Source organism: Pundamilia nyererei, unplaced genomic scaffold, assembly GCF_000239375.1.
Source record: "Pundamilia nyererei isolate P.nyererei 1_Seehausen unplaced genomic scaffold, PunNye1.0 scaffold00345, whole genome shotgun sequence".
In the NCBI taxonomy this organism is placed as follows: Eukaryota; Metazoa; Chordata; class Actinopteri; order Cichliformes; family Cichlidae; genus Pundamilia; species Pundamilia nyererei.
The window spans coordinates 69,371-81,744 of record NW_005187746.1 but is presented as its reverse complement, the minus strand read 5'-3'; the positions used below and the strand labels follow the sequence as shown (position 1 = coordinate 81,744).

Here is a 12,374-nt window from a genome sequence, read left to right as displayed (position 1 = left end):
AGATGGCATCTGTTTAAGACTGACTTTATACATATGAAATTGAATCACAGTGTGCTTTGGCTGTTTCTCAAACACAGACAAACGTGGATTTTATAGCATTTCTGTGCAAACGTCTTGAGCTACTCCTTCGTTATTTAGATTTTGCATCTAAGGAGACAGAATTGTAACTTTTTAAAGTTCATCTTGAACAATGTTGCAATGGTTTTCACTACAAGCTGCAAAACACTGCGTCCAACATCCAAAGAAAAACTTGAAGGAGGCTTTTAAAAGTCACATGAAACTTGCCTGTGATTTCAGGTAAGGCTCTGTGGTCATACCAAATATGGACTTCTAAGCTCATTGTACAAATATACTGTGTTTACATGTATGTAATGCGCCGTGCCCATTTCCCATTGACGATATAAAGATATGAAGCCTTTGCTTAAGACCTTTGCACTGTAGGTAACAGACTACTAGAATTACACTAGTCTCTATGCAAGAAATGATTTGTCTTTCGGTTCTGTTTATTGCTGCACACTAAACAAATTTCTAATAAATCAAATGAACATAATGAAAATGTAATAACAAGAAGTCAGGAGCAGTTACAAAAATAAAACTCAGGTCATAATAATCCAGTAGAGTCTTTACCTTGCTCAGTTTTTATATCTATTTATTTATTTTATATCTATCTAAATTTGATTTTGCCATGTTTAATATATGGTAAATGGTAAATGGCCTGTATTTATATAGCGCTTTTCTAGTCCCTAAGGACCCCAAAGCGCTTTTACACATCCAGTCATCCCCCCATCCACACACTGGTGATGGCAGCTACATTGTAGCCACAGCCACCCTGGGGCGCACTGACAGGGGCGAGGCTGCCGGACACTGGCGCCACCGGGCCCTCTGACCACCACCAGTAGGCAACGGGTGAAGTGTCTTGCCCAAGGACACAACTACTGAGACTGTCCAAGCCGGGGCTCGAACCGGCAACCTTCCGATTACAAGGCGAACTCCCAACTCTTGAGCCACAATCGCCCCATATATATATATATGCTGCTATTGCTCACGTGTTTTTGTAAGGTGACCTTGAGGGTCTGAAAGGCGCCTATAAATAAAATGTATTATTATTATTATTATTGTTGTTATTATTATTAAGTATGAGCCAGCATGGATAATTATAGACGTGTGATTCCCAATTATCCAAGAAATTAATAGTTCTGTGAAGTCTGGCTCATAATGTGTGGTAACACGTACCTGAACCCTGACTCTACTGTATACTTTCAAAATAATCGCTTTTTGGATTTTCATTGTTTTCTTACAAGTCTTTGCAACAGGGACACCAAAAAAAACCACGATAACTAAGAGAAACTATTTCAAGTTTTGCTTACAAATCACAGAAAACACTTGGTTTGGGTAAGTTAGATAGGTTAGACCTCAAAGGCTTAATAATAGACAGAATCTGTGGTAATCAAGTTACACAAAAAGGCCAATAGGCACTTGCCCCCGAGGGAAAAAAATGAAATGTAAAGGTAAAAATACTGATTTCATATTTTAAAAAAATGTTCTTCAGACATTGGGTATGAAGAGGGAGCTTCTGTACGAGTCTTTGTCCTCCTCCTCACCATGTTCTTTGTGATCCTCGAGAAGTTTGTCCAGTAGGTTTGGTGATTCCGCCTCAACCTCCGGGTCTTCGTTCAGAGACTGACCTTGAGCTTGCTGCTCTGAATGCTCGGGGATCTCCAGGATCTCGGGCTGAGGGTCCATACCCTGGGGCTCCAGCTGTGGGATCATGGCGGTCAACGACATGGACAGCGGCATGTGTACCAGAGGCGACCCAGGCAGCGCTGCAGAACCCGGGGCAAACTGCACCCCGTGATTAGGCATGGTCGATATAGTGGTGAGTGGCTGGGCCCAAGGAAGATAGGTCAACCCTGAGTCTTGGAGCTCCACTTGAGGCAGGGAGGCTGGGGCTGGTGCCACTGGTATGGTCTGAAACAACAGCAATCATTAAATATTTATGATGATGGCAAAGACATTTAACCTTGCAAAAAGTCAAACGCATGCATAAAACGGACGTCTGCTGATGCCACGAGCCTCACTTTAGGCGCTCAATCATTGATTTTTTTATGTTTTAATCAAGATTTTGTGGAGGGTTTGGAAGGTAGACGCAGTGTCACTGCAGTCAGCATTTATTGTTCAGCTCACAGGAATATTGTAATCAGATATAATTAGGTACACAAGAAAAGAGGGCCCTAGTGAACCCAGTGGACACAGACCGGGAACAGCTTGTGCTGATTTAGACTGCTGCGGTGAATCTTTCTACGGTGAACCTACATGTTTGGTGTTAATTAGCCTCGTGGTCATGTCCCAGTGTTTTAATGTGGAGACAGCCACCATGTTCTTCCTTCCTGGATTCTCTTTGTTGTGATGTGTTTCCATTTATTTATGTTTTCAGAGACAAACATATTTTTCCACTTTGCACATCAACTCATCGTCATGATGAGTGACGTGTATGTAAATCCCTAAACTGAGTCAGTGACAGTTATTCTCTGGATAAATTCAAAAACTGCAGTGAAAAAAGAGCTGCAAATATAAAGGAGAAATCGTTCATGCTGAACAGGCAGAAATCTAAATCCCATGTTAATCCCACGGTGTACAAAGGTCCTCGGCGGGTTTAAAGAGTTCCAGTTAATCCCCTACCCCAGTCTTATCTCTGTATTTATTACCCACTTGCAGCAGGTTTGAAATGTAAGAATTTAAAGACAAGCACAGCAGCTGTTGGCAGTTAACACAGAGAGCATGCATGCAGTGATAACAGGCTTTTATGGTGGGAAGCATCACAATGCATCACAACCACTTGTCTGCACCTGTAGAGAAAGACGAGCCCTGTACGAGCTACCTTTGATTACAGACGCTGAGACTACCAGCACAATAAGATGACTTAGTTCACTAAAGACAGAACATACGATAACAGGATCCTGTGGCACTGTTAAACATGTTGCATTATTTTGACATAAATGAGTTTAAAGAAAACTTTAGATCGTTCCCGTCCCAGCCGTGACTCTGTGGGATACAGTACCATCGGGTCTCAAAGGTGAAGCAGCCCCTTAATGCCTAGAGTTTCAGATTTGGTACATGTACTTTTACATATACATATTTATACTTGCACATACTTATACACAACCTTACTTTAAAGTGAAATAATAGCCTGAATCCATGCTTGTACTGTTGCAATGGCTCTATCTGTTAAATCACATTTGACTGATAGAGCGAGAACTGATTGTTTTTATCCTTTTGTGCTGATTTGTGATCATTTTATTCCCCCGTGCAGTCTGTAGAACATATTTGCATAGTCCTTTTTCACTCACCCCAAAGTTTGTCAGCAGTGGTGTGTGTGTGTAGGTCAGCATGGTGTAGCTGGGACACAGAGTTTGCATAGTAAGTGTCGGAGTGGCTGGGTAGGTCAGAGTCTGAGCTGAGGGGTCCTGCTGGTTGTAGTCAGGCGTTGACCAGGACATGGCGGCGGCCTGCAGCCCAGGACTGGTCGCTTTCCACCCCGCACACTGCAGCCCTCCATCAGCAGCTGTGGTCGGCGCTTCGGCTGGGGATCCGCTGGCAACATCACAGCCAAAGATACCTGGAGAACAAGAAGCAGATTCGGCATTAGACACGCGGAAACAGCTTTACGTGCAACATGTAGTTCACAGGTGAGGCTTCTACCTTGTGTAAATGACGGCTGGTTGTTGTGTGAGACCATGTCCTGAAAAACACAGATATCATCAATGAGCTTAACAGGTCAATAACTGCAGCAGAACCTTAATCACAGCAACGCGGCGATGTTGATATGTAAACATGCAGCAGCCACACCTGGACCTGTGACACTCAGGTGTGAGCAGCTATCTGAGAATTCAAAAGTGTTTTTTGAACTTGTTTTTCTGGATCCGTTCATTAAAGCGAAAGCTGTGAATTTGATACTACTGGGCATGGAAGTACATCGGTCCAGTTCAGCTTTATTTATATAGTGCCACATGCCTCGACCTACAGTAATACAGAGAATATCCCGATGATCAGACGACCCCTGTGAGCCTCCATGATAGTATTAAAACAGACCGTTCATCTAAACCTCAAAGGCCAGGCTCTATAAATGCTGCTGGTGGGTCGGCGAAAAACACAGAGCACTGGTACTGTTGTGCAGCACCCAGCGTTTGTTATTGTGCAGTGACACATCTTGACTGGTCTGACTGGGAAATGTTTGTTCATTCACGGTACAGTTGCTTTTAACATTTCCTTGGAAGGTAAGACAAAGCTGAGGTGGGACAGTCATCAGGGTCTCTATTTACCAATGCTGGCATACTGGATATATCATACTGGATTTTTCTCCCCAATAAATAACTTATGAGGGGTTTTCCAGTCTTGTATAATCTGGGGGATAAATGTGAGTTCATGATTAACCTTATTTATTAAAGTGGCAAAAAAATAAAACCATTACTGGACGACCACAAAGCCTACATGTATGACAAATGTTTTTCATGCTAACTGAGCAAATTCCAGCTTGTTCTGCCAACAGCTGCTTCTGCTGTAAATGACATATCTCAGGCACGTGTGGGAGCAGATCGAGGATCTATGTTCTTCTGAGGCCAGAGCAGGCAGGTCCTCTCCTGAGAAGAAGTGAGCTGTAAAGATAGCAAATAAAAGAAAGAGACAATAATACAGAGGATCGCTGAAGAACCACTGAACCCATTCTGAACCTATTTCTCCACACACACACACTCATTGGAGGGTTTCCATTGTGTGTGCGCTTTAACGCACTGACATCATGTCTTTAGGATCATAGCTATGCTGATAAATGAAGCTGTGGCCAATCAGACTCCTTTCTGTTTCGTGGTGGATCAAAATCTCACGGTACTTTTATCAGTTTTGAAAGGTCACCAGCAGCGCGGCCCCAAACCACGACAGCGCCTCCACCGTGCTTCACAGAGAGCGGCAGACACTTAGTCGGGCTCTTTCCTGGCCTCCTCCGTACACACTGAAAATGATTCAAACCAAAACATTACGTTTGGATTTATCACTGTGACTGACTGACACCATTTCTGTCCAGGCTTCAGGAGCTAGATCAGCTGAAGGGCCAGTTACACTCCTCAGGTCCAGGGTCAGGTCATTGTTGGACGTGTTCCTGTTTCTTGTACTGATCATTTGCTGTTTTCTTTGTTTTTAGGGGTGCCACTCCTCGTCTTCCCCAGATTTCACAGTTTTTTGAGGATACAGTATTTCACAGTCTGGCTCTTTTGGAGTCACTTTTGTTTTATTTGAGCTCTGTCAGAGTGTGTTATCGTTGGTACTTTTGACCAAGAAACGATAACAAAGGGTGCGTTTTTGCATCCCTTCAGTTAGCCTCCTTTTTAATGCTCGAATGATTCACAGCCGGACTGACAGCGAATGAAAAAGAAACCAATGTCCAAATGAGCAGAAACTCTGGAAGCAAAATGTAAAGGGTGGCTCGGGATTTCTGCACAGTATAATGAGTCATTTAAAAAATCATCAAGTTGATTTTAATGGATCTGTGACCGACCGACTGAATCCATAAACTATCACAGGTGTTTCACCCTTTGGAAAGTTCCTGCAGCTAATGTGAAATACATTCAGACACTGAAAGATTGAACTAAATGAAGTTGGAGGTAGAGGATGGTGCCGCCACACTTTGTGTAAGAGGTTCAGATTATCGTTCAAGCAGAACGTTATGGCTGCTTCTTAAAGCGCATTCATGGTGAAGTGGAACACACATGTCCAGGTGTAACTTTTATGGATGCTGTTAAAGCCGACTCATTCCTCAGCCTCAGTCAAACCCAGTGCAGGTGATCAGGTCCTTTACTTTGTGAACACAAAGCGTCCTCAGAAAGTGACCACAGTGGGGTTTAACTGTGCGATTGTTGTAGCTCCTCCTGTCAGAGCTGTCGAACCATCAGCTCCTCTCCTGCAGCGCGTCAGCCACCTGGCAGCACCTCCCTGCTGCCTTGAAGACGCCCTGCCCGCTGACTGCAGGCAGCAGGATGCAGTACAAACACTGACACACGCTGTCAGTGCTGCCGCTGTTGCCTCCCATTCAGTCTTTTGTGTTTGCGTATCGCAGTGTCTCTTCTTGCTACAGGCACATGTACAGCCCGACCAGTCGATACCAAACAGACGGGTTTTAGACTCAATCTGTGAGACGGACATTTGGGTTTGCACAAACACAGAGACGAGGCAGAGAGTGGACAGTGTGGCAAAATCCACTTTTTGTGAAGTCTGTAATCTTTCCTCAAAGAAAAACGGACAAAATATCCACAAAAAGAGGAAAGACCAATGTGCATGTGTCGTATAGTTAACTTCTGGAATTCAAAATGAATTATTCAGGTATTGGCTTTTATGTATTTCCTCATCGTTGGTGCTCAGGTGTCTGTTCGCAGCGTAGCTGTGATTTATCAGTTTGATTGAACAAACTGGGAATTCAGTCCAGAGATGATGACAGCGTGCTTTCACAACACGCTTCTTAGCTCCAAAGGCAACACGTTCGGAGGATTTTTACTGTGGAAAGCTGCAGTGACAACATCTGAAAGCAGACTCAGTGAGTGTGGAATAACTGCCACCTCATAGTAATGTGGTTTGGTTTGAGATTTGCACAAACACAACTGTTGTCCCTTTGAACCAGAATCCTGGAAATACCCACGTAGTCCTGCCAGGCAGGCAAATAGTGGAAGAAGTGGACAGAATTTTATCTTTGCTGCTAGCAGCACTAACTCATTGCATTTAAAATAATCAACTGTAGTGCCCTGCCAATAAAAGATGTTGGAATATCACATGCTAGTCACGGGGAGTGTCCGTACATGTGTATGTTTGTGCACACCGCTGCTTCTGGCCTCTTCTCTTCTTGTAGGGAATAGAAAGTGGGAGGTCTCTTTGGCAAGGCTGCACGTTACTTTGCATAGGGCTGTGTGCCCAGCCCTGCAGCTCTGCTGTAACCGCCATGGAAAAACACCTGGATTATATAAGGATAAAATCCCCCGCTGCTTTCTGAGCCTGTATCCCGACCGAACACATCCTCACAGGACATTTTGCTTTCGATTCCTGCAGATCTCATGTGCAGTCTCCTGAGGTGCAGAACAGTCATTCCCAATCAAACAGTCTCTGCATGTTGCTGTTCTGTGAGGTTGTGATCCCTGCAGAGAGATCAGTGATTCACGAGAAAAGAATACTGGCCTAAAGACTGAAAGTGATAAATCATCAGGAGGCTATCAGGTCATGTGATTAGAGGGCAGCTCTAGGTCAAAGAGGGGTGGGGGGATTTTTGGAGGGGGTTCATGGAAACTGTTGTTGAAACCTTGCAAAATGTTCTTCAACATGAAACCAAAGCAGAGCACCGCTCTAGTTTACTTTTATTTATTTTCTTACACATTTTTAACTCAGTCTCTCCCAAACGTCTCACAAAGCGCCGGTTTCAAAGTGTCAGCACATAATGCAGAGCAGTCGCTGCTCCCCACTGTGGGAGTCTCCTGTGTATTTGTTTAGTGACTAACGATGCCGTGAGGGCTTCTTTGGAAACACTGTTTAGCAAAGTAAACCTACCCTGAAAACACACAGTCCAAGTACAGCTTTAAGGAACAATCTGCAGGGTTTTGTTGGTTTTGCTTTTTTTAAACCACACATTGATTTACAGGAAATGACTTACCTTGCAGGTAAATGCACACAGACATTTTCATTCGTTTCAGATTTTACTTGAAGACTGCTTTTTTTGAACCCTGCTCGTTATAAATGTGGCAGCTTGTGCTTCAAACATCAACAAGTGTTCTTTGCTTATCTGTCATGGCGTCCTCACCCCAGTAGGAGGCAGTGTCTTGGTGCTGTGAAGCTCCAGGCTCCTCTTCCTCCTCAGCAGCTCTTTGACAGGATCCCTGACTCGCACACCTTGGTATGGCCTGGACCTGCCCACGGCTGATGGCTGTGCTAAGGAGGTCAGACACACAGCAATGAACAGATACACACAACCTCATTTCCTTTTCAAGTTGCTTTAAATCAGCCCACATGATGCACACGATGGGTTCACACAGTTCATGAACGGAGGAAGCAGACGCGCTCAGGTGCCATGACTTTAAGCCGTCACTGAGACACTAAAGACACACGGAAAGTGAACCTGTCAGACGTATTCTCTTTAAGCCTTTTGAGTGTCAGCATCAGCTGATATAAGCCTTTACAACCAATATTTTCAGTGAATGTCCACGAGTGTCTAAGGTCACGGGCTGCATGCACTTCAGTTTGACCAAATGTTTGCTGCTAAGGTTGTTAAACTGGTGCTTTTGGCTTGGAAGAAATCAACAGGTCTGTTATGACGTGATCTGTTTGGGCTGCAGTGCAGGGCTTCCTCGTGTCAAACACAGACAAATGCAATGATGGCGTCCCCCTTGGGTCGGTCGGCTGAAAGTGTGCTGCTGGAAAGCAGGCTGAGCATCCGTGAATGACACTTTGTGAAGAAGAACTTTTGTGACCACACGTCCCCTCTCACCTGTTCCTCTCCTGCTCTCTCCCTCTCTGTCCACCTCTCTCAGCCTTTACGAACTGATCCATGTCATATTTAAACTGAGTACAGACTGCTGCTGACGCACACAGGTAGCATCACGTTGGCTCGCTGTCACCTGGATCGAGCCCAGTTTAACAAACTAAAATAATAACGCACACGTCAGCTCCTTGGATGGAAACTGGTGATATCCCAGCAGACCAGTGGATCAAGGTTACGCTGGGTTTGTTCCTGATATGAATCACATTGTTGCATCAAGAAGTAAAATAAAACCAAATAAACATGTGGTGCTACCAGCTATGCTGAGCCCCTGTCTGTAAGGGAGCAGTCAAAGCTTTATTACATGGTTATATGCTGTGATAACCATCAATGTGCAGCTTACAGTAACTGTGTAACAATACAATAAAACCTGTGTGAAAAACACAAACAAAAATGGGCATTTCATCATAAAACATGTGCATCACCTTATAATTCTTAGAATTAATTTGACAACACAAAAAGAACTCTAACGGGTCTTAAATCATTACTCTGTGTTTCACATGCAGCTCAAATTATTTCATTAACATTTTTTGGCTGAGTGCCGTACTTTACTGATAAGCCTGAAGGCTCCATCCTCAGCAGAGACACACTGACAGAGTAAATGCTTTCTGGGAACATTCAATGTCTGGAACTGGCAGATTCTTGCAAGTATAAGCATGAGAAAAAATCCAGCCTAACAGCAAAGTCGCATTCGTATAAACTCTAATCAGCACAAGTGCAGACAATGGCATCAGTCATTGCCACCCCGAGCTACAAAATCACCGGTATTGCAGAAATGTGCTCCAAAGGTAAGCGTGACCATAAAACAATGACACCACGGTCATTTGTGCATCGTAACACACTGTACAGCAGCTACACTGATCATGATGCTAGGTTAACAGGTTAAAAGGAGGACATGTACAAATTTAAAACCAGAATAAAGAGCAGGCGGCCTCCATACAAACTAACAGTGCTGAGCACACTCCATTCATTTGTTACTGTGTGGCTGCAGATTTAAAACCCCTCATTCCAAATACAAAGGCTGCTAGCATGCGCTGCATAGAGCACTTATTAAGATCTTTACTGTGAACGTTAGCCTCTTTAGATGCCACAGGTAAGCACAACATGTGACTGCAACTATGAGAAAAATTATAACCACCTGATGTAGAGCGCCCTGGTCCTGTGGTCATGTCTGATGACTCGCAGAGTTAAAGGCACGTTTTTTATTATTTTAATAGAACTTCCTCATAAATACAGAAATAATAAATAAATTGACTGAACATGATCTATAACAACAGTTGTGACAATCACACGTGGTTTTAACAAACGCACGTCTGAGTTAGTTAACATATCGATTGAATGCCTCCATGTTTGGTTTTGTATATGAGCCACTGTTGTTGGAATTGCACAGATGTGTCAGCAGCTGCCAGAAAATGTCTTTGACACTGCTGACCTGCACATTTACAGTCGCTCTTAGATTCTACACGCTTGAAATATTTTTCATAAAAGAAATACGAAGTTTAATTAAAATGTGCTGATATGATCGCTGGGGTTACAAACACACACTAAAAACAGGAAATTTGCAATCTCCTGGGGAGAGTCCATCAATTATTTCCTAATGAAACAGTCTGAGACTCACGCTGGAGACAGTGGCTCAGATGGACTGGTGCACAGCTAAGTCACAGCTAAGTCAGTTCAAATGAAAAGGCTCATTCCCACAGACTGTGATGTTGATGCTGCGCCAAGACATTGTGCCATACTGAGCTTCAAGTTCTCATGTGTGCAGGTTTCTCGTTATAACATGTTGAGTCTTATCATCCCCTTCCCCACCCTAATACTGTGGCAGAAGATGAACCGGACCCAGCTGGATGTTTCTGTTATGCCTGCATATCCTCTGTTACACTGCAAACATGGTGAGTCCGTTTACTTAGCTGGGCTTCACAACTAAGTAACTAAAAGTTCGCTTTAACAAGCAGCTCGTAGCTCAGCTGAACATAAACTGCCTCCCTGTCCTCAGACGTCAGCACGCTGAGCCCGTTGTGGTGCATGGACATCATTCAAAAATGGATTTAGTTGGAATTACTTGGTTTCAGTTATGAAATTCTACAGATTAGCAGAAATCCCCCAAATTAGTAAGGCTGTATCAAGCCTCATTTGTGATTATCCAGTTAAGAAAGCAAATAGAGGTCAACAGATTGTGCTATGTGGAATTTGTCTCCACGCCAAGAACAGGGCACAATCGGGGGCGGGGGGGGGTACAAGCACTTCCTCCTTTACCAAAATTTCACAATGAGAAATTTCTGTGACCATTCAAAGTCTGCCATGGCAAAAGGACACTTTCATGTTTGTCCCTGTTTCTTTTTCTTTTCCTCCACACTGATCACTGAGGACCCTGATAAAGGGAAGTCTTTCTCTCTTCTCAGAATTTCCCTCCAGTTACCGGCACATTTTCTTAACCTTGAGCCCAGAGTTTTGGTTCCTATCACTCACACCGACAGAGGATGGAGACCCTGGGTCCAGACATGTCGGTCCTCTGCTTAACCCCTGTCACGAGGCTGAAGGTATCCTGACAGTATGCTGCACAGCTTCCTCTCTGAAGCTGATAGATTTACCTCTATAGGTCAGACAGGCCACACTTTCTTCTCAGAACAAACAGAACACTGTGACAGTCTGCCATGTACAGACACGTCTGTGGTGCTTAACAATAAAAGGCGCACAAATGGCCACTGCACCGAGCCCAGCCCCTCTTCATTGCGTGTGTGCGTGGTTGTGTGTGTGCATGTGTGTCCATGTGCATTTTACAGTAACGTGGCAGATTTATTTAACAGTCTGTGCACTTGGGTCTAAATACAGGCTCGTCGACTCCACACAAACTCAGCCACATAACAGCACAAGACTTTATATAAACCATTTACAACATGGGAAAAAATAAGTCATTTTATTTAAGTGTGAAGAAGTTGTTTAATTAAAGTAACTGTGATGTACCGTCCCATTTGTGCATTACTGGATTACTGCTGTTGATGCACTGGGTGTTTCTCCTTCACTCACTGTGTGTTTATACACCCGCATTGAATCATTGTCTCTGTCTCTCTTCCACAGCATGTCCTTATCCTGTCTTCCTTCTCTCACCCCAACCAATCACAGCAGATGGCCCCGCCCCTCCCTGAACTGGAGGTTTCTTCCTGTTAAAAGGGAGTTTTTCCTCCCCACTGTCGCCAAAGTGCTGCTCATAGGGGGTCATATGATTGTTGGGTTCTTCTCTGCATGTATTATTGTAGGGTCGACCTTACAATGTAAAGCACCTTGTGTTCTAATTAAATCAGTGATCAAAAGGTGCTCCGTCCCCAAGCAGCAAAGCAGCCCTACACCAGCACATCTCCACCATCATACTTCATACTTGTTTGTCTTCTTCTGTTTACACCAGTTTCCTTTAAGGGGGCATCACAGTGGATCATCAGCTCCATCTCCTGCTGTCCCTAGCTTTCTCTTCTGTCACACAAACCCACAACGTGTCCTCCTTCACTACATCCATGAACCTCCTCTGACCTCTTTTCCTCCTGCCTGGCAGCTCCATCTTTAGTATCTTTTATCCAAAATATCCACTATCCCCTCTCTCCACATGTCCACACCGCCTCCGTCTTGCCTGTTTGACTGCGTTTCCAAAGTGTTACAGTTTCTTCTGAATGCTTAAACCCTAACTGTGATTCCTGTAGCACAATCTCTAAAGCTGTTCAGACTTATAGCAAAACCACTCACTGAGTTTGCAAAACTAAAAGCACAAAAACTGCTTTGCACTCAGTTTGCAATTTTGTAACACACACTTTGCAAAACT

The 12,374-nt window shown here is 43.9% G+C and overlaps 1 protein-coding gene across 1 annotated transcript; it reads right to left on the bottom strand.

The window, feature by feature from the left end:
- Nucleotides 1-1,100: 1,100 nt before the first annotated feature.
- On the bottom strand, nt 1,101-11,066 carry pou2af1 (POU class 2 homeobox associating factor 1). Its single transcript, XM_005752126.1, has 5 exons — nt 11,033-11,066; nt 7,829-7,956; nt 3,700-3,739; nt 3,348-3,616; nt 1,101-1,968 (listed from the first exon to the last, which is right to left on the bottom strand). Exons 1-5 carry the CDS (start codon nt 11,064-11,066, stop codon nt 1,546-1,548), a joined length of 894 nt encoding a protein of 297 aa, XP_005752183.1. The 3' UTR covers nt 1,101-1,545.
- Nucleotides 11,067-12,374: the final 1,308 nt, after the last annotated feature.

Bases quoted from the DNA above. Each gene is read 5' to 3' on its own strand.
- pou2af1 (XM_005752126.1), bottom strand. From the start codon at position 11,066: ATGTCTGGACCCAGGGTCTCCATCCTCTGTCGGT. The intron at 3,740-7,828 runs GTGAGGACGCCA...TGTGTTTTTCAG, and splicing joins AGACACTGCCTCCTACTGGG to GACATGGTCTCACACAACAA. The intron at 1,969-3,347 runs GTGAGTGAAAAA...CTGTTGTTTCAG, and splicing joins CACTGCTGACAAACTTTGGG to ACCATACCAGTGGCACCAGC.